The 22,455-nt window shown below is 34.7% G+C and overlaps 2 protein-coding genes across 3 annotated transcripts; one reads left to right on the forward strand and one right to left on the reverse strand.

Annotated features, from left to right (window-relative positions):
- Positions 1–568: 568 nt before the first annotated feature.
- LOC143452889 (G patch domain-containing protein 4-like) lies at positions 569–4,944 on the reverse strand. Of its 2 annotated transcripts, XM_076954027.1 has the most exons (6): positions 4,461–4,944; positions 3,257–3,330; positions 2,028–2,120; positions 1,792–1,911; positions 1,449–1,594; positions 569–1,205 (listed from the first exon to the last, which is right to left on the reverse strand). In XM_076954027.1, exons 1-6 carry the CDS (start codon positions 4,507–4,509, stop codon positions 884–886), a joined length of 804 nt encoding a protein of 267 aa, XP_076810142.1. In that variant the 5' UTR covers positions 4,510–4,944; the 3' UTR covers positions 569–883. The 2 variants fall into 2 exon arrangements, with proteins under 2 accessions (XP_076810142.1, XP_076810143.1); XM_076954028.1 differs by lacking the exons at positions 3,257–3,330; positions 4,461–4,944 and adding an exon at positions 2,325–3,240.
- A 5,647-nt stretch (positions 4,945–10,591) lies between these two features.
- LOC143452168 (integrator complex subunit 10-like) lies at positions 10,592–18,192 on the forward strand. Its single transcript, XM_076953035.1, has 14 exons — positions 10,592–10,792; positions 11,270–11,337; positions 11,615–11,706; positions 12,417–12,556; positions 12,879–13,080; positions 13,269–13,365; positions 13,449–13,615; positions 13,860–14,024; positions 14,238–14,382; positions 14,523–14,595; positions 14,844–15,067; positions 17,053–17,213; positions 17,329–17,407; positions 17,727–18,192. The coding sequence occupies exons 1-14, from the start codon at positions 10,667–10,669 to the stop codon at positions 17,896–17,898; spliced, it is 1,911 nt and encodes a 636-aa protein (XP_076809150.1). The 5' UTR covers positions 10,592–10,666; the 3' UTR covers positions 17,899–18,192.
- Positions 18,193–22,455: the final 4,263 nt, after the last annotated feature.

A 22,455-nucleotide genomic window follows, 5' to 3' on the forward strand; every position in this document is an offset into this window, starting at 1 on the left:
GTATGGCATGATGATCTTTATCCTTGGACTGAAGTAAATCTTTGCATGAGTTAAATCCGGCGATGATTCCTCATCGCGAGTGTCGTTAATGCCTTGCCTTTAGGAGTGACCACGCTGCAAATCGCTTGTTTTTAAATATCCCGGCATCCTGGTTGCACAACACTGAGTTGTTATTTACAGCAAAATAAAACGAGTGTAATGCTGCAGTAATTACGTTTAGTGCACTGGGAAGTATTTTTAGCTAGGAATTGCTGTAGCTTCTAATAATAATGGCAGTTTTCATTTAATATGAAAGTAGAGCAGTGCTACTAAAACTTTTAAAGTTAAGTAAGAAACAGGATATAGTTTGGCATTCTTAAGGTTTAATTTGATTTCACAGAACACCTTAAGAAGGAAGTTTATGCTTGCGAAAGTTTGTGTCGAAAAATATAAAGTTAACCTTAAGAGTGCCAAACTATATCCTATTTCTAATTTAACTTTAAAATGTGTTTAACACGGTTCAGACAACATCAGTTTAAAAACTTTTAGCAGTACAAAGGAAACATTTTGGTTACTGACCAGACCTTACTACGCATTCGTGTTTTGTTTATTCCACGTTTTCATTGCATTCCATAAAAAAACTTTCATTGCTTTTGCTTAAACTCGAGTGTGATGTTGAATTTTAATGGCAATAAAACGTGATCCTTGGTAACAACAAAACAACCTTCATTTCAACATAAAGAATTCTACTTATTTAGTCACTTGAAACCAAGCGATAACAGGTCTATAACATGTGATTGAAGTTATTAAGGAATTACCTAAAATGCAATGTAGACAATTTACCACAAACAAGTCATCTCGAAATGTGAGTTGGCTAAAGCAATAACACCATATTGTTTACATGTCAACTTGTTTTAGCAAACTTATTTAACTGTATAACATTCACTGCTGTTTCTAGGCTTCGTTTTGACTTTTTTCTTTTTTTTTTCTTAATAATTTTAACGTCCGCTTTAACGGCACCCAAATCTTCATATTGTTCATTGCCATCGAGTAAGACAATACTTGAATTTTCTTCATCGTGATTTTTTTTCTTTTTCTTTTTTGATTTTTTAGGTCTATTTAACTTTTCAGAATTTAAGCACATCGAATTCGTATTTGAGTTTTCGTTTTCATGTTTTGCTAGCCTGGCAAGTTTACCACTCAGCTTCAAACCATGTCGAGCTCCTCTGCAATAAACAATATCATTGATGTAGTAAAATCGTAGTAAAAAAGTAACACTTCAGATAGCTCCAATTCTTATTTTGACATGCATTAGCATTCTTTATTTTAAAAAATACCATAAGTGAAATTAATGTGTGAAAAACAATTTTTATTACATAGTAATAAAGTGAGATTATTGCTGCTTATAGCCAAGAAAACGCAATTATTGGATAATATCATCACTGCTTTTCATTCCTTGCCAATCTTACTTATGAGCAGTTCTTCCACCACAAGCTTGGAGAAGCTCTTCGTCAGTTAAAGTGTTTGTTTTGAGCTTTTCATCATCTGAGGCAACGTCATCCAAAGATTGCTCATCAGCGCTTTTATGTACTACGCCGTTGGTTAATACTCCACTCTGGAGTAAAATAGACAAAAGTTAAACAGGCATTTCCAACATAATAAGTACATTTTAAGTAGAAAAATCTTTAGTTTGACTGGATATGTTTATGATCATCTTTCTAGAACACCGAGGAAAAACCATAAAAGAAATGTGAGAACGCCTTTACAGCCAAATTCAAAAGGATTTGAAATATTTCAATTAAAATAACCAACTTTGACAAATGATCCATTGTAGAGATAGTTACGTTTCTTGCCAGATGATGACCTTTTCCTAAGCATCTTTTTTGTGCTCACTTTGACACTTTCTCCCTTGGAGGACACCCGAACACCATTCTGAAGAGAAGAAGGTATCACATCATTACTTTACTGTAGTCTAAATGCAAATTGAAGACGAAACACCTGGACCTAAATTAAAAAGTGACATAATAATATCACCCTCCGTCACTGACCTCGTCCTCTTGAATGCAAATATTGAAAGATGCATTTTGAAACGCATGGTCCCACCAGTGGTTAGTGAATTGCTCACCAGCATCATGACCGACCTAAAATGAAAGTCAAACACGAATGACTAATTATGCCATGTTATGCTGTCATTAACTAGACACTAGGCAGTCAGGTGATAAAGCAGCACTATTTCAGTAAACATACAGAGTCAACAAATTAATAGCATAATTGCAAGAGATAGAACAGGTGGATACTTAAAATTTTCTAGCATAATGCGACACCTCTAAAACGCAATGCATTACCATTCTCTTCAATCCCTCGTTTTTAAAAGATTATTATCATTGGGGAAGGGGTGGAGGTCTCTGAGTTGATAATAGTTTAAATAGATCAAGAATTTTAACAGTTGAGTCTTCTTCTGACAAATTCTCAAAAAATTTATTAATAGCTTTCTGAAAGAGCATATAATTAGCGTCTGAAATGCCTTTGAACACCTGGCTATGTTGTACACACAATTAGTAATCAGTTGTTTATTTTAAATTGATACGTTGTCGCCAGTTGTTACCTTTAAATTAATGTTTAGGTGAAATGGAAAGCAACTTTCCATACAATTCCGTAGGAGTCATTACGATTTGCCACATACAGTGTAACAAACGTCTTCCTTTCTGTTGCACATTTCACCATCTACATTCATGTCTATTTACATATACAGACCAATTACAAGAAATAATGATTCAATTCGATGCGAAACTATGGTACAGTAATATGCCCTACCAGCAAACCCAGGTCACTAAATAATGAAATTTTGTGGCAAGGTAACGTAGAGGAGGGAAATATTTGCTTATTAGGAAATAGATATTTTGTAATAAGTTCAATTCCTCATTGGAGGTGTATCTTTTGTCTGAAACTGCAAAACCTACATCAACTCTGCTCACATTCCCTCCTGTATTTGCGATCAAGACATAATACCATTTTTTGCGAAAAGCTGGTCAATATAATGAACAGGATTTACATATAACGGAAACACTTTAAAATGAACATGGCCGAATCGATGTGAAAAGTAGGTTTTCTTGGTAAATCAGTGTGGCATATGCAAAACCTCTAATTTCCAAATAAGGGTAGTTATAGCATTTAATTGGACTTGCTTTGAAAGGCTAATAATAGAGGTTATTTACAGTAGATTTAGATATTATGCGTGATTTGCAAATAAAGACGGCTAAATAAATCCACAACTCACACCGCAAGTATCAGCCTTCACTTTCACTTTGATTGGTTGAGACATTCCATCTTCATTTCTTCCAAGCCCCTTACCTGCGGTAACATGTATGCAATTTATGTAGATATCATTGAGTGTAATATGCTGCAGCTACTTACCAAACCTTAAAAATTATAACCCTGGTTAATTTAATAACAGTTTAAAAAATTTAAATTAATATTTTGCAGTTAAACTACACAAGGTTGTGCATTCAAACTAAATAGCATGTTTATTAAAAAAATACTAACACCAGAAGTCAGGGAGCTTTTTCGGTGTTATTCTAAATTGTGTCAAGATGTAACGGATTTATGCAAGACTTTGTTACAATAGTTTGTATAGTGAACAAAACTACTCCAAAATTTTCAATGGATTTTGATAAAATTTCAGAATGTCTATATGACAAGTTGAAGATAAATGCTTCAAGTTTTTGCCAAGAGCCATTTTGTGCGGAGATGCACGACTGCAGCACAGATTTCTCATTTCCTTTGTATTACTAAAAGAGTTTTGTTCAATAAATGTCAAATATTTTTCAACATATTCTTCTTTCCACCTTCACCTTTCAATTTCCATTCACTTTGCCAGAGTTAAAACTGACAAAATTCAATTTTGTCAGTTTCCCACCAAATGTTCTACTCTCTGCACTTGTAAAGTAAAAACAAGCATGTAAATATTTGTTTACGGCAAAACAATTAAAATCATATTTGTGGCAATGTCACTGTGTGAGTTGGCTGATGTCAACACTGTATGAACACGTGTTATTGCAAAAGTGCAGCACACATACCCTAAAAGAAAAAACATTGAGGAGATATTTCTGCATAACCAAAAAACCAATGTACAGCGCATATTAAGGCCCAGTTCCAACATATGCTACCTAGTTGAATAGTTACTGTTGTGCAAACTATGGAACTGCCAAAAAATACTGCTGTTTTAAAAGATTGGTGCTGATGATCTATCATGCATCAGTTGTTGTGTATCCATATGGAGATTTGTGGTGATTTATCCCAGTCCATGTTAGACAGGTTTAAAAAAGAATTAAAATTAAAAAAAAATGCTGTTTTTGAGGTTGTGCTGAATTTTCAAAATTCCATAAAAAGAGGATATTATTAAGTCAAATGAGATAATACAGTAGTAATAAAACTCATAATACATGATATCAAAGTATAAATATATTCAAACATGCAATTACCTTCTATCCAGCCATGCTTTTGCATCTGGCGTTTGGCAAAATCATCCATAGCGATTGTTTATGTTACCAGATCAAAATAATCATAACTAATTGACATTATTAGTTACAATCTAAGTGAGACATTTCAATCGATAAGTTCTGAGGAAGAATGCAACAAAATTCAATTTTCTGTTTATAGATTAGTGTTCCATGTCAGTGGTATTACAGTTGTGTAGGCTATTCAATTCACATTTAAGCTTCTCAAATTGATGCATGGTTAATAAAATTTGTTATTTTGTACACACCGGTTTACCAACAAAACAGGACTACACAGTACAATAACCTTTGCAAGTAACACATCAATCTGCGAAAGTAGTGCCACTAATTTCTGGCAGAGAGAAGGTTTTGAGGTAATTTAGTCATGAAAAGTGAGAATTGGGGTTAGTGGAGATTAGTTTCATATTCATTTAGTATTTCGACTTCCACAGATTAATGTTGTCCCCAAAATTTATATACCTTTATAGGATTTAAGAAGGTATTTTTAGGGTTTATACAACTGTTTAAGGTTCTCAAGAACAATTAATAGAATGTTTGAACATCTGTGATGTAAAAGTACAATAGGAAACACAGAACGGTCACGAATATTTATTTTTTAGTCTAAATTAATTTTTATTGGACGAGAAGAAAATTTTTTTGTTCTAGATTGACCAAATAGTTTCTCTGATAAAGTTTATGATCTTTTAAATTTCAATTTGCTTGGGACCAAGTTAAATTTGGAGACCTGTATGTATTAATTATTATACAAACAGTATCATATTAATAAGGATCTGATAAAAAAGTATAAAAAATGACCTTATTTAGCCTGGATTAATTCTAAAACAATTTATTCACGAAAACATTAAAATTCTGCTATTAAAGTTACATTAACAAAAGCAATTAGGTTTTAACGATAATTTGAAATCAAAATAAGGCTTCTGTGCAGAGTGAATGCATCCTTATGTTACCGTACTGTTAGCGTTAGCAGTTAGTGTCGATTTAGTTTTATAAAACTAGGCTATTAATGAACCCAGTGCATCAGTTAGAAGACTTTCTGGAAAAAAATTAAGGGTTTAGTTCAAATTTGCAGAGCTACACAAATGCAACATTGATGCAAAGTTGTGTATATGTTCCACATACAGGCATATTGCCAATGTTGGAATGACGTACAGCTGTAGGCCGAGCCTATTACATACTGCCATAAAGACAAAAAGGCATATACAAAAACTCTTTGACTAAACAATCAAACAATTTTTGGGGTGGGTGCAATCTTCTTCCTCAGCCCTTGTCGTCAAGTTATTAAAGTGAAGGGTAAGTCCAAAGACAAGCTGGCCTCAAATCAAAGAGTAGTTGCCAGTAAACATAATACTGTCTGATTATTGAAAGGATTTTTATAATATCTAGTGGTTAAGCAGTAATTGCCAAAATCGTATCGCAAATTTAGCCTCATATTATGACGAAAAAAGCGGTTAGTATGATGTTATAGACTTATAGTGTAAAATCAATACGCTCGATGATTGGAGTGTACGACATGGCAGTAGTGGTGGGCTAGCTAATGCGTTTTAGACGAAATACGCCTCCGTAGGTAGGTGATTAGTGGCAGGTAATGCTTGTTTTCAGCATAGGAATGACACAGATGAGAGCACATAAACTGGTTAAGCATTCTTGTTTTTACAGCAGTTACTGATAACGACTAGGCTAGCGTCAACAGCCAAGACTGAACTGTAGGTTAGCATCTACATTAACCAGTATAAATACCAAAAATGTAAGCTAGTGTAGGCTTAGGCCTATTTAACGTAAACTGTCCCTGCTATACACTTAAGTAATCTATAATTATATCTATTACTAGTACTCTTACTTGTCTATCACAGGAAATATTCAACTCATACTGGATATAGGCCTACTTTGGCACGCTGAAGGTTAACTTTATTTATATTTCTCTACGCATTGATTCTATATATTTTTCATTCTGGATTCTACATAATGATCAAATACCTAAGCCATCCCTATTGTTTTTGTTATTGCAACGTAATAAGAAACGCCATTCTCGATATAATTAAGCGATGATTTTGTGATTTTTGTCACTTATTTAAATGGCAATAACTGCTTAAGCACTACATATTAGTATTCAGTATCAGTACAAATCCTCTCTCCAGTATATTAACTGAATCTTTGACATAAGGCCAACTTGTTTTTGGACGTAAACTTTTTCCTTCATAGCTTTATTATTACAAGGAACAAAGAAGAGTGAAGACAGAATTATTTAAAAATTGAAACATCTGCTAATATGCCTAACCAGGGTTGCCAGCTTTTTCAGAGCAATATATACCAAATATCAAAAAATTATACACCAAATGTATACTAAACTACAAAAATATAGGCCTACACGAAATTTATACCAAACAGATCTGAAAAAGCAAATGAAAATTTAATGTAAAAACACTTTTTACACACACACACACCAACTTTAGGAGTAAAGTTTGAAAACTATCCAACTTACAGAAAAAACGTTACTTTGACTGTTTAATTCATAATATGACTAGTTTTATTGATTAGTGACTACTGTTAACGCAAAACACTGCAGATTAGTTTTAGCCCAAATAAATTGGTGCTGGATTAGCATTAGTTTCATCATCTGCAGCAGTATGATACATGTTAGAATTAAATCTTTGCAACATTTCTTTGGTAACAACAAAGTCTTTGCTGCATTTGCCCTTAACCATCACAGTTGTTCGGACTCTGGTAACTGACTCAAGCATTATCAATTCTATTCTGTTTCGCTTTTCGGTTTTAATGGCATTGACATGGGAAAACATACGCTCAACAAAGGCATTGGACACTGGGGTACTCAAGCATCACTCAGGGTAGGCAGCCTAACGTGGACTTGGGCTGCAGGCTGCAGCACGAGTTGTATCAAGTTTTCTCCATAGATATTATATAAACACTCGATCGCTCTTCTTTGCTTTATCGCCAAACTAAATTTGAAGCCAGTTGATGGTTCCAGCCAAACTGCGCTTGGGACCCAATCACCCAAAGTCAATGAAAGTTAAATGGTTGTATGTGTCAAGAATCTACCAAAGCTGAAAAGAACGTTTGGAAGAGTGCGGAATATTAAGGCTATTGAAGCAATAAATTAAATTTAGGTATGAAAAGGATGTTAATGCCAGATCACTGAGATTTAGATCGTGCGTGCAAATATGCAAGTTTTACCGTGACAGCGCGCATTGAAACCTTAATTGCTTCCTCAAATGTCGTAAATTATTGACGTTCTAACAACTAACTTTCTTTTTTTTCTTTATCATAATTCAAGGTAAACATAAAAATTTCCGCGTGAACGTTAATGAATTTCGTGCGTGCTGGCTCCACACTTATCTGACTTTCCACTACGGCATGAAAATGGTGCTAAAACTACTCACTTGCGTATGCTAGCTGAAAGCTATATGCAACCTTGTCTACTACAGCTGGTATAGCAGCTACGAAAACTGCTGGTTTGCCAACTACTAACAAAGGTGGGCAGTCGGTACTTGGCAATAAATGTACTGACGGTTTCGTTACTATTTTAAAAATGTAGTTCGGTACTTTTATTGTCGGTACCGGTACATTTTGTGTAAAAGATACTGCTGCAAATACAATCTTTGCCGCTATTGTGTCCTCGGTAAAGGTTACTCCAAGTCAAAACATATGTGACGTTAATCGCTTGCAATTTTACTTGTTACTTTTACAATAAAAAAGATCGACATATGCTAAAATTAGTATTAAGGATTAATTAACATGTATTTTTGAAAACATAGCCAACTTGTCAAAATTTTGATATTATCACATGAAAAGTACCGAGTACCGAGACCAACCGAAATTTATTGAAAAAAGTAATTCGGTACAGAGATTCGGTACTTTTTTCAAAAATACCGACGGTACCGATATCGGTACTGAAAAAGTACCGCAGTACAGTAATTCGGCACTATAGTACCGCGGAACTGCCCACCTATGACTACTAATAGCCGGTAGGTCAGCTACTGCTAGCTGGTATACCAGCTACTACCTGGAAATAACATACTAGCTACTAGCTGGCACTGGCATATTGAGTTACGACTTCGACTCAAGCGAAGATATCCAGATGCGCTATCCAGTGTTTATAAAGATCAGTGGTCGCAAAACTTTCAAGAAGTCATAACCGTTCTTAATTCGGGGAGTCCCCAATTACAACTAGGAAAGAACTAACAAAAAAATTTTTCTAACATATGGTTGTCAATCATTGATACCAAAGGCGACCAGGCCTACAGGCCTAACAAAAAATGCAAAACGAACTTTAGGTTATATTGTCGTGAATTAATAAGATAAAAATAAACAGCACAATCTCAAAATGCAACCTTCCATCTCTCTAGACAGACCTCAAAGACTAAGTTTTAAAACTTTCTTTGAGATTAGACCTAGCCTATATCACACAACTGGCTGTACTGTACAGCCAGTAAGTAGGCCTATACCATAGTTATAATGATACAATACTGTTCTGAGAACTTAGGTTAAACTGGAACCATACAGAATTTTTTTGCAGTAGCCTGGATATTACGTTTGTTCAACTTAACTCATCAAACAAGCTATGAGCATGACATAGCCTAAAATGTTAGTTAGTTTAGTTTATGACATAATATTTTGATGTTTGTTAAACAACCAAATGCCACGCATTTAGATTTTCATCAAAAAAAGTTATGGCACAAGGTAACAGTAAAACTCACTTCAAACTAAGTAAACTTTGAACCAAATTGTGTTCGATTTTTCATCCAAATTATTTCAAATTATTTCATCCAAATCATGCAATCCCGTATTGCAATTTGCAAGTATTCATATTGTAAAAGTGAACGAAATAGTACCCATCCATTCCACGACTTACATATTTAAGAAAAAACAATATTTGAACTGAAGAATCATTGTGAGTAGCAAAACTCGAAAATCCAAGTCTGCTGGAGGTAACTAAAACAAGCCTAGCTCTGTTTACTTGTAGAATTCAGCCAAGCAATAGAATGATTGATGTTGACAGTAAAAATTCTTATTATACAGCCATAATATAAAAGCCATTTTATTTGTCAGTTTATGGTAGAATTAACGAATTATGGATTATTCAATATCCAAGGTTCAGATGGCAAAGGACAACTAAGTAAACAACACCGAACCTGTAACTAAAGGCAGCATGCTCAAATAATCACCTTGTGAGCCTCTACGTTTTGTTTTTTCTGTTTAAAATACTCACTGATCTTGTATTCCACTGGTACTTAAGCAAAACCTGGACATGCTCAGTTAAAACACATTTTTATCTATTTATCAAACCTCACCTCTGGCAGATCCAGACTTATGGCTTTTACTAGTTACCAACTAATTCTATACTGTAACTTGCAGCAGAATATTACGTACAGTATATACTTGACATACTTAAATTTCCTGTTAAGTGCAACAACAATCATATACGCTCTTGTTATAACTTTCCTGCAATGAACGAATATTTTACTCTATTTAGCTGAATTCTGCCGAAATTTTCATGCATCTCTACTTTAAAGATCCACACTACAAAAAAAATTGGCTTGGAATTAGTCCAAATGGCTTGCTTAAGATAGCTTTTTCAAGCCAATGAGCAAGTTCAGTCTGATAGTGCTATAGATATTGACTTTTAAGGTGTTTCGTTGCCTTGCAGTAAGCCACTCTGCAAAATATTATTTTTGAGTCATGATTCTGGCTTGTATTTTGCCACTTTTTAAAAAAGGATAATTTATTATTTTAAACCTATTTTATAATTTCTTGATGGCATGTATTTTGTTTGTTTTAGGCACAGTTACTGACCAATTTTCCAAATTTTTTTACTTCAACCATTTATTTTGGTCACAGTTAGATCTTTTATACAGTTTTTTCGTGTCTTAATCCAGTGTAGCCCTAAATACATGCTGCTATATTATGTCAATTAATTTCACTGTAAATGTTTTTCTATTTTGATAATCTGGATACTGGTTCTTCGGTACTAGTCGAGATATCCGGTAATTCATAAAACAAACATTTTTTCGATGAAACAAAGTGATCCAGATTAACAGTTTATGATTGTATTTTATTTACATACATATAATACGGTATAGGTTTTCATAGTCTTTGGCTTCGGGAACTGTGCCTTTCAGCAAATAGAAGATTGCTGAAGTTAGATTAAAAGGAAAATGGGGATTGATGATGAGAACTGGTTATTGTCAACTTCAAAGAGCTTAGTTGCTTCAGATGTTTTTGCTACAAGAAGCTGGCTACTAACTGCAAAAAGCATTTTTCCACAAAGCTTGAGATTACAGGTAACCTAATATAATATTTTTGTATTCAAATATAATCCTTGAAAAAAATCAGCATTTGTACTTGCTTGTTTTAAAAGTTGTTATCATCTCGTAGTAAGAGATAAGGATTATATCATTTGTGAGACACTTAATTGCAATAGTGTCGCTTGATGCATCAGCGATTTGAGACAACAGTACAGGTGTTTCATTTGGGTGTTCCATGCTTACGTGCTACTTAGCAGCATAGATAACTATCGTAAAAATATGTAAAGTGTATGGTTTCAAATGCTTTGCTTTGAAATAGCTTTTTAAAGCCATGATAAAATATAATAGTTATTACGTAGGAATTTTGTTGTTTTAGATTTCTCTGAATAGTTTTAGAAACTACTAACTACAACCACTAGCAACCTTTTTCAACTACCTACGAAAGTTATAAACCATTGTTACAAATTTTCTGTTTAGCTGTAGAAAAAACTTTCATTTTACACTTTGTAACAGATTGAAGAATACCATTTGGAAGTTAGTAAGAAAAACATTAAGGAAGCATCAAGGGTTCTGAATGAAATGTATGACATTAATTATGAAATAAAGTTAATCTTTGTTGTGGAGTCTTGCTGTAATTTGATGGAATTTCAAGCAAGAATAAAAGATATGTTGAGTCATTTCTTTTACCAATTAAGGCCATTTCAAGTTTTACTTTGTCATTTAGCGTTGCCATGTCATTTAATTCCATTCTTGCAAGCAGTAGCCTATGCGATATGCATTGGTTACAACTGCAATTTTATAACAGCCTACTGAACTCATTTTGCCAATATTAACTCTTTTGTTTTATTTTTATGTCAGATTTCGTGATTTTGCAAGTGATTCAAGTGTCTGGGAAGAAATTGAAAGCTTAATTCAAGCTGTTGAAACTTCTAATGATGCCTTACGCAAAGGTTCAGTTTTATTAATATTTCTGTACATAATAAATTTCTTAGTTTTTTTTTGTTCACGTTCAGGGTTTTTTTTTAGGTTTGGTTTGGGTGACCGCTAAGTAGTTTTAAGAGACCGCAAGTGTTTCATTTAAATACCAAAAAATAGCCATATTTGCAAGTCCAAATTTTGGGAAACCGCTGGAGAATTTTGGGGGACCGTTTCGGTCCCCCAAAACACCTTAAAAAAAACACTGTTCACGTTAGTTATGCAATACAGTAGAGTCCGCTTATTATGACCACCTTGAGACCAGACCATTTTGGTCATAATATCCGACTTGCCACATTAACCGAAACTGCTACAGTACCATTTAACCACACCAGGATTGAAACAGTTAGACATGACATGATAAAAAATATTGAATTAATCATTTATTTCATTAACATTAAACAGCCATCTTAATGTGAATGTCAGTAGATGAATTAAGAATACACTTGGCACAATTGTCATAACAAGTTACATAAATGACACAAAAATTTGATACAAAACTCTGAGAGAGATGGAAAAAGTGGTCATAATATCTGAAGACTGGTCATAATAAACGGAGAATTTTATATGGCGAAATCTGAGGCCGTACCAAACTGGTCATATTAAGCAGATTCTACTGTATAGGCTATGTAGCTTTTACAATGAAGAAGTATATGTTAACTTATTTCCGAATTTCTATTTATAGCGATTTTTGAAAGCTTGCCTGCACTGACACAACAAAAAATGATTCTTATCAGTGCAGAATGCCGCGTGAACATAACTCAGTATTGCAAACTCATGCTGATCCTAATGAACAAGTTTCCTGAGAGCATATCTGAGTATGGGGTGAGACGGCAATTCACCATCCTGCTTTTTATTCAAGCTATTGCATTACTATAACTAAGATCTCATTAGCCATAAATTTCTCTCTCACTGTTATCAAACCGATATAAAATAATTGGTGTAAGCAGTACCAGCAGAAGCAGTAACATTTCAGTGGGATACTGCATTTTATCATTATAAAACATAATAACTAAAAAAGTGTCTTTTTTTGTTTATGTTTTTTTTTTAATTACAATGCTGAATCAGTGTAGCAGTGAAAAGATTTCAGCTGGCAATAATGTCAATGGTGTTTTTTGAATAAAGTTTGTTTTTTGCCATGCAAAAGAATTCATTGATCGAGAAACTTGTTGATTTGGAGAAGAGTGATTCGGAAAATACTGTGATGAATCTCTGCAGGAAGTTACTAGTTCGTGAAGTTCTGCCAGTTGTATGTCGAAGTGGCAACATCAACATATCAAACAAACACTTTTATAAATGGCTACAAAAATCAACAGAGTTTTATGCTACTTATTACACATCAGAAGCTGGTAAGTATACTTAATGTTTGTGTCATTGCGGTAAATTTGTACTGTACGAAAAGCAGTTTATATTTTTTTGCAGTTATTTCCTTACCAAAAGCAGTTTAAATTTTTACAACTTATATTTGTTTAACTTAAAGAAGTTGTGTTAGTAATTATAGGAAAAAATGTTGTTTTTTGTTTATTCGTTCTTCTAGTTGAGGGCAATGTGGAGCAAGCATGGCTTGAACTGGAACAACTTCGCACGTCCATTGCTCTCCAGTGTGACTGGAATTCTGATGACGATGCAAAAGGGTAGGTTGGAGATTACTATTAGTTACACAATAAATTAGGTATGGAAAATTGTCGGGAAAAAAACAACTTTTTCATAATTCCAGCACTAGCCTGTCTGGTCGAATGTCATTTATTCAAGAATTGTTTCGTCGAAGCAGGATTGATGTCGATGGAAACGTAAACAGAAAGCAAATATTTTACACAGCAATTATTCTACTATTTGAAGGCGCCTCGAAGTATATTGAAGCTTTAGAGCCGTCTTTCTACAGAGGTAGGATATTAGAGGCAATTTCAAGAATTGTTCATGCTACCAAAAATTGCATCACTTATGCTTGTACATTTTGCAATGTTTCTAAGGCATTGAATTATTGCCGTTATTGCAGAAAGGAACTGTTGCATGTATATGTGTACATATGCCTTAAAACGTTTCATAAAAGGTTTGTTAAAAACTAATGCAAGTGTTAGCAGGCTATAAATTTCATTGCCTTATTCACTTTTGTTACAAACATTAATAGACAGAGGCAATAATACTGAGTCATACATTATTGTCATGGATACCGAAGATGACTCGACATATTCCACACAAAGTCCAATCAAACATGCAGCAGAAATTAATATTCATTTCCAGGTTGCCAGGGGAGCATGGTCGATTTTACACACAAATGAAATTTTTGAAAAAGGTATTCTTTTTGCTACCAATAATAACACATCAATTAGGAAACAATAAAACATTATTAAAAACAATAAGCAAACTGCAGTGGGAAAAATTTGTCTGAAGTTTTTTTGGGATCCAATCCATAGAGTTTAAAACTTTTTTCATTTAATAATTTTCTTGACAAGTAGTTACTGTATGGCCTACTAATATATAGTTGTAAACATGATTATTTTTTAAGATTTTAATCATCTCAACCGACGATGGAAATGTGATCGTTGGGTTTGGTTCCAACTTTTCATCATTGACTTACATGTATATGAAGGTGACCACAAGGGGGCGCTAAACAGACTGCAACTACTGGAAGAAAAATTGAAAGATGGAAGGTGACTGGTTGGTTGGGCTAATGAATTGCATTAATTAAAGTTTGAATAATTTGATCAAACATGTCGTTTGACAAATTAACAATCCTATTATATGTTTTTTCAGGACACATTAATTTATAAAGTTTTGAATTTTTGTTTAGGCAGCGCAAAGAAGTTATTTGCAGAGTATACTGTCATATGGTTTCAACATGTTTCATACTTTGCTTATTTCAGGTCTGTGGTGTCAAAATTCGTTTGCACAGAAAGACATAACCTCGGCAGACATAATTTCTTTATGATATCATAGTGTTATCATTTTTGATATTTTTTATCTGTGTCTTTTTTCTCGTCATCCATGCTTGCAGATTATTAAATGTATATGAATATTTCGTGCTTATTGTCATTTCTTCAATTTTTTTTTATATCTAGTAGTATTGTGCTTATACCAGAAATAACGTTTTTTGTAAAAATTTGTTTTCCAGGAATCATGCCATTATATTTTTGAATGTTTATCTCATTTGGACTCAACAGACTTTTCAGCCAACTCTAAGGTTGACAATGTTACCCATCTTGTCAACTACCCTTCTGCCCCAAAGTCTGCATTTCCCTTATCGAGTCCATTGCAACCCCCACATAGCAGGTTAAAAATGGTGAAGTGTTCACTGGATCAACTGCTACCATTCTGGGTACATATTTTTTTGGTCAGGTAAGCTGTACTCACAATATCAATTAATACATAGGTTTCTATACTTCAGCCGTGGCACCCTTCCAGATCGTTAACGCGTTCAAAGAACTCGTTTGAACAGAGCATAAAGTTTTTAGCAAATGATTTCCTCTAATCGTGTACTAACTCTAATTTATACAAAATTAGATAATTCCGTTATTGTAATTTTTACAAAATCACGGTTATTTCAATGTTTGTTTCTGTCTCCTGGAATATTCATCTGTACTCTAGGTAAGGTATGTGTGTAACTTTTTTGAACAAAATACCCTGTAAGACTGTAACAAAATTTATAGTCATTTGTTTATAATGTACGCTTTACATCAGTGGTCGGCAAACTGTGTGCCGCGGCCTAAATGTGGGCCTTTTAACAATTTTTAGTGGGCCGCGAGCTATTTATTTCAGTTTTATCATGTAGTTGTGGGCCTCGTAATAGCCATTAGTACATTCATTGTACTGTATTTTAAAAATTGGTGTAGCTAAGAGTTTTCATTTTGGCTCATTGTTGCATCACAGTTTAATTGTAAAGTCTAGTATTGCTATTATTTGATCTACTTTTAAGGCGGTCATATTTAGGTGGCGTCAAACTCCAAAAAATGCCATAAAATCTTTGTTTGTTTTACTATACAATAAATTTACTAAAAGACTGATTACTCGAAAAATCCTCCATGGGGTTCTCTGAAATTTTGCATGTCAATTCAGTATGCTTTGAACTACCATTCCATGAAATGCCATCAAAAAAACATGATTCAAACCTTTTTTTATAAAGGCGTAAAATAAACACTAGAACGTTTGGTCTAAAAAACCCAATTTTAGCTACTTTCACGCTATTTTTTAGCATAATTCTGCACGCGACCTGGAACATTGAAGCACGCCAACTGCTAGGGTAATTCCCAGGCTAGAAAGCAACACCGACCATGCTGCATTCTGATTGGTCTAAACATGTTTTTTAAAGCCCTACGTAGGATGACCAACAAAACCTTAGAGATCTCAGTTTTAGGTCTTTGGCGCCTCCTTTATTTTATCTCTTTTTAAATTTTTAAATTTCAACTGGAACTATTGCAACTTCAGTGTGACGGAAATCTGCAAAGCAAAGCCCCCATCAGCGATACCAATGGTAATTACAGTACATCTGTCTTGCAGTTTTGGCAGGAGCTTCATCACGAGCAATTTTCGTATTTGAAAAAAGAAACGAACCGAATTACATCCATGTTCAGCACTACGTATATGTGCGAGCAGTCTTTCTCAGCAATATCACAGATAAATTAATCAGCTCGCAGAAACCGCTTGTTGGATACAAGCTTGAAAAACTTACTCGTTGCGACAACAACAAACTTTCTTCCTGATCTTGCTACTAGCGAATGCAAACAATTTCACTCATCTCATTGATTGATTGATGCAATAAAGAAAATACTGCTACTTTCTTAGATATAATCGGTCTACCAAAAGCGACACGCCGAAAACTGCGTTTATGTGAGCTGCGAGTGATATCAGTATTTTATCAATTTAATGTCAAATTCCATGAATCGATTTGCTTTGCCTTCAACTGAGGAAACTGCAATTACGATTTTTGATTTTTTACTTTTTCTTATCGTTGTTTTGCTTCTTTTTGACCCGAAATTCCTGTTAAAAAACGCAACTTTTCCCTGTCACTTTTGGTAGTGCGGTAATCTGAAAAAGTTTCAAAATATTAGTAGCAAGCTATTGCGTTGTACAAGCGATTGATGTTATTGTTTAATAATTAAATTATTCGTTTTTTCGTAGTGGTTTCACGTAGTGGGCCTTCAATAGCTCTTGAAAGAGTATTTTAGGCTGCGGCAAAAAAAGTTGCCGACCACTGCTTTACATTCTCTTCTGTATATACTCTTAACGGCAATGAACTTATGAAATATTCTACATAGATATTTCTTATTATTTTTATTGGTATTTTTTGTTACTTTTCTGGCCTGACACATTATTCTGTCTTTCAGTCTCAAGAAGATTTCTCCGCAATCTGACCAAATACTTGGCCACCTGATGGTGCTGTCACAGCACCAGTGGCCAAAGTGGCGTCCATGTTTCATGAAAATACTGAACAAAATTCATGAAAAACGAAGTTTCCACTTTGAGCTCTTTTTTAAATACATAATAAGTATGGTCGTCATTTGTGTGGTTGTTGATGTTAGATAGCCGAGATAATCATTAACTGATTAGGCCTAAAGGGATATAGCATATTTCTAGTTTAACTAAAACCCTGTCTTTCGTAGATGTGGACATATTGGAAGAAATATGTTTTTTAAAGAACCAGCAAACCTGCAAACTTGTCCTATGTGAAAATTCAAATTCGTGAGTATTAGATTGAAGTCTGCATATTATAGTCATAGTGTTTTAACATTTCTTATCGGAGACTGTTAATTGGTATTGCGACACCATGTGTAATGTGTCCACGTATGACTTCTGCAAACGTACATGTACGTTTGCTCCATTATGTGCAATGGCTGGGAACTATATTTAATACAAGAACAAAGTTATTATCTGTTATACTTTAAAATCTTTTCTCGCCAGCTTAGACGTTGATGATACCTGGATTTCATAGTGTAGCGAGTTCTCTGATTCGGAGTTTATATTTTATTCGAACTAGCTTTAAATTTCTCATGTTTTTAAGACGTGTTCACGTTACGCGCGGAGTTAACCGTGAAGCCGAAGATGACTTCTGGAACTCAGTCAAGCGTAACATTCAGCGAAGCATGGAAAACGTCGACGTTTTAATACGAGATTATTTGGCTTCATGCCAGGAAAATATAACGTCTTGTCTCAGCTCCTTGCAACCCACTTGATGTTTCTACTATTTCGTTGCCTTTCAATCATAACATTTCTTGTTGTTTGTTATACTATGACGGGTGGACATGCTTATAATCTAGCGAGATACTATCAATCTTTACGTATTTAAATCGCTTTCAGTCATCGTAGTAATCAATTCGATGGTAGTGACGCTATGCAGAGCTCCACAAATTTCTGGACTCCACTACTGTACATTTGCGCGCATTTGTCATTGTTTTTCGTTCGTAGCAGCAGGATATGATGCAACAATAAAAACATAAACCAACTGCTCGGGTTTACAAATGAAACAACCTGTCATGATCCTTTTACCGATAAGTAACTAGTCAGGATTTGTGTTGTGTTTTCTCAGACCAAAACATGAAAAAAGCTGAATTAACTGCTGCAGATGATATCCTATCATTGGCCTACTATGTACTATTGTAGAGAGCTAGTCGCAAGGTGAAATTAAGTTCAGGTTAATGCAACTGTGAGGATTATTGTGAGACTTTAACCGAACCTTGCGCTTTAAGTCTGCAACAATTATTCCTCTGAACGTTTTGTTTACTTGGATAATTGTATAGTGTACAGTGATAATTGTGTTACAGTGTGATGAGTATCAAAATAACGTTTAATCGCAATGAGTTTATATAAGAACGCTATAGCCGGTCGGCTAAGATTCCTAGCTTTCTGAAGCCGACAGCAACACTCTAACCACAAGCGTTCATAACATGCGAGCGCCTTCGCTCACTTGATTACATATCAATTACTTACCGCAAGGTGGCGCGTTGGGAAAGCACCGACCAACACAAACCGAGTTCGTCAAAGTTGTGCAATACATGGACCAGATTAGTGATGTGCCATGTTTGGTCATTATGGGCATAGCCATGACCAAAGCAACGTTATAGAAACCAGCATTATAACTTCCCCGACTGGCCGATTTAATTTCAAACATGACATTCCTTATACGACGAAATTTTTGCAGACGTACACTATTTTTTAATATGTCTGTATGTATATACAACAACGTGTAAATTTTCAGCGTACAATATGTGGGACGTGCCAGGCCAAAATATTTTTTGATGACGAGACTATTTAGACTTTAGAGTGATAGAAAAGCTGCGAAGCAAAGACCTTTGAGAAAATTTAAATACCACCCAAACATTTTTGCCGAAAGACCAATCATTACAGTTTGCTATTCAATTATTCTAATTTATATTCATACAATCAGAACGGCAACAACCTGAAGTTGCGGTATTAAGCGAGATAAGCAAATTACAGGCAAATATAAACACCAAGGACACGGTACTTAACTAATCGTTTGGCAAGTGATATGTGTGTTTGATAATTTTAAGCATAAAAATAAAGCTATTATATTTCAGAATTATTTTGTTGTTCTTAAATGCCCCTCACAATGTTGTGTTTCAACAATTGTTACAGGAAAACAAACAAGACAATATTTCACAATACTGTCTCATATTAACTATAATAACCTGTTTGTTTAAGGTAATTTTATTGCATTCCGTTGGTGGATCAAGGACATAAGTCAGACCTCGTTAATCCGGACCATGCACTTTGTTTCATCATAAAATGTCGATTAAGCGGGATATCCGATTTATCGGAAAGCGAAATATCAATCAATCTTGCAATTGCAGCACCGTGTTCAAAATGTAGTATGCAATATGCATCTTGCTCCAACTCAAAGTATGCGTATGCGTAGGAGTTTAAAGAGTGAAACTGCAACATTATTTTGTGTAGATAATCGGCTATTGTATTCGTCAACTACCTACTGTATCTAGGACAATCGTGAATCATTTTCGCTTCACTCTTAACAAGCCGGTTTATCGGATTTTATTGCTATTTATTTAGCACATTTGTTCCAAAACTTTTGTGTCGGATTCGGACAGCGGGTTTTCCGGATTAAAGGGGTAAATGCATAAGAACAAATCCGTTCCCGGCAGTTTTGTGTCGGATAACGGGGATCCCGGTTGTTCGGGGTTCGCATTAACAAGTTCTCACTGTAGTTGTTGCCTTGTCTTCAGACCACTTTAAGGCATTTTTAGTATTTAGTTGAACTTTTACAGCTGAAAAGGTGGTTCCCCATGAGCAGAAATCAGTCGTTTTTGCTAGAAGAATGTCATGCGTTTCTAAAATAGGTTTATGGGAGTTTCGATAGTCATTTACTTCAGTAATATGAATGTTTGAATCGGAGTTCCGACGTTTATTTTTTTGTCCAATTTCAAGCAAAAGTTTTGCTCCAGATTTTTAAGTCGCTTTAGCTTTAGCTCTGGTCTCCAAAATTCCGTTTCGACTTGAATCATATAACAAATAAAGATATAATTAATGAGTTAACACTGCGACTCACTGGTAATGATTATTACCAGTATATTATGTTACAAGCAAAGGTATTAGATGGTGTGAAACCTAAATAGTTTCACGCCAAACGGGTGAATCGACGGCTGCACAGTGCACTGTGCACACCGAAAATGATCACTCGCTGCTTGGTGAAATGTTAAGTGGCAAATTCATTTTAATTGAACTCGTAATTTCTCATTACAAAGCGAAACATATTTCGACACATTTCAATTTTCTGACATTAGTGACAAAGCATGAATATATAGCCTAATGATATACAAAAATATAGTAAAAACAATTCAAACGATTTACAAAGTTTTATTATCTAAATTATTAGCTTATACACGTCTACACCAGCGTGGAAATAATTTGCAGCATTCGCAGTAAAGCTGAATAAAAACGTCAGATGGTGTTTAATATCAACCCCAATTCGTACCGCATTTTCAATCGGAGACCAAACTTTACAACTAGGGGAAGCACCGACTTCGTGCCCATGCTTTTGCCAACATGTAGCGAAACCATTGCACGTTCTTAGGGAGTTTCCCTAAGTGAAAAATAAAATTTTCTCATGGCCAGGTGAAGAGAAGATGGTGGTGTATTGGGTAGTAGTCGGATGCTTACACTGAAACCACGTGCTGTTTTTTTACAACATTGACGTGATTATGCTTTTTTCTCACGCCTTCAGCCTGCTAGATTTAAACCACCTTGAAAAGATTCAAGCTAGAGAAACCAATTCCATCACAGGGAAGACATCCGGTGTAAGCAACAGCTAAAACATCTTGATAAAGTCCACTCTGCGCAAGAGTCGTCGTTAACAACAAAGTTCTTCTTTATCAAACCCTTTTCTTTCATCCAACTGATACTAGGATCTTTACCCATCAACAGTGCAAGATTAACGTTAAATAAAAACTGCCCCGTTGGTTTTAAAGGTACTTTGATTTTTCGTTAACAACGCTTCATCATTAGAAATATTCAAAAATGATATCAACTAAACTTTTCTTTTCTTGAGTTTTTGCTTAAATATCTTTGACGTGTTAAAATATTACCTTTTTCGTTGATATAGAATGCAAAGCAAGAAAATCTATAAGTACCAACCAGTGACAAAAATCGTTGTTTCTCTAAATTGTTTTATCCTAGGCAGATAACAAAAACGACTACATTGAAATATCTAACTGTGTACAATAAAAATAAAAAGGCATGAAGTAATTAGTAGGGAAGTATGGGAAATTCGACAAGTTGGTCCATTCTATGCCTTTGCATATCGTAGCTGCAATCCTGCTATTTTGCATTCATATAACATTGCATGTTCTGCAGTTAAGTTGTACAGGTTTCAGTACACGTTCTAATTGCATTGTGTTTGACCAAGCAACGATTAAAGTGCACATAAGAGGACTTTTCGTAACCATACGGGTTTACTCTCTCAGCGCGAAACTAAGTCACGTTCTTAGGGGGTTTCCCGTAGTGAAAAATGTCTTTTCCCTGGACCAGAGTAATGTAAGATGCTTAGTTATGTTACGTATAGCAGGTATGAAACTTAACCACGTGCTTTTTATTGACTTCGGTTTGTTTATTGACTTTGTTCGGTCTCTTGTTTGCGTAAAAGCTATGCAATGTCTTTTTCTCTTCCTTTATTCCAAAACCTTTTATCAAATTTTATCATCAAACTCATTACAATCACAGCAATATTTATTCAATCCAAATGCAAAGGATTGCACTGATTAAGCATTGTGTAGTTACGGTACTTGTATGAGTTACATAATCACTCGAAAATGTGTATGACAAGCAAAGCATTGAATTGATCATTGGTTTAACTTCAATTAAGCAACATACTTAACACATAACATATACACAGAAATAACCGAACCAGAAAAATATTCAAAATAATAAAAACTAAAAATGACCTACTGCAGCAATGGCAAATGAATGACCAAATGATTAGCTTCTTCTTACTTATGGGTTCGTATGTAAACTCTCAATAGCGGACTTTACTTTTGTTTAACTTAGCCAAAGGTGCGAGCCGGCGTAGTTAAACAAGCGTAAGATCCACTCGCGAAATTGGAAAAAATTGCTTTTGTCGGCAGAGTTTTCTAAGCGGTGCGTCGTTTGGTGAAGCCATGAACGTCACGAGCTTCCAAAACGTTTGCTGATTGCGCCCTATCACTAATAAGCTACAGCAGCCTACTCCAAAAACCAAGTGTCTACTAGCGTACAGGTCGCGAACA

Source organism: Clavelina lepadiformis, chromosome 4 (assembly GCF_947623445.1).
Source record: "Clavelina lepadiformis chromosome 4, kaClaLepa1.1, whole genome shotgun sequence".
In the NCBI taxonomy this organism is placed as follows: domain Eukaryota; kingdom Metazoa; phylum Chordata; class Ascidiacea; order Aplousobranchia; family Clavelinidae; genus Clavelina; species Clavelina lepadiformis.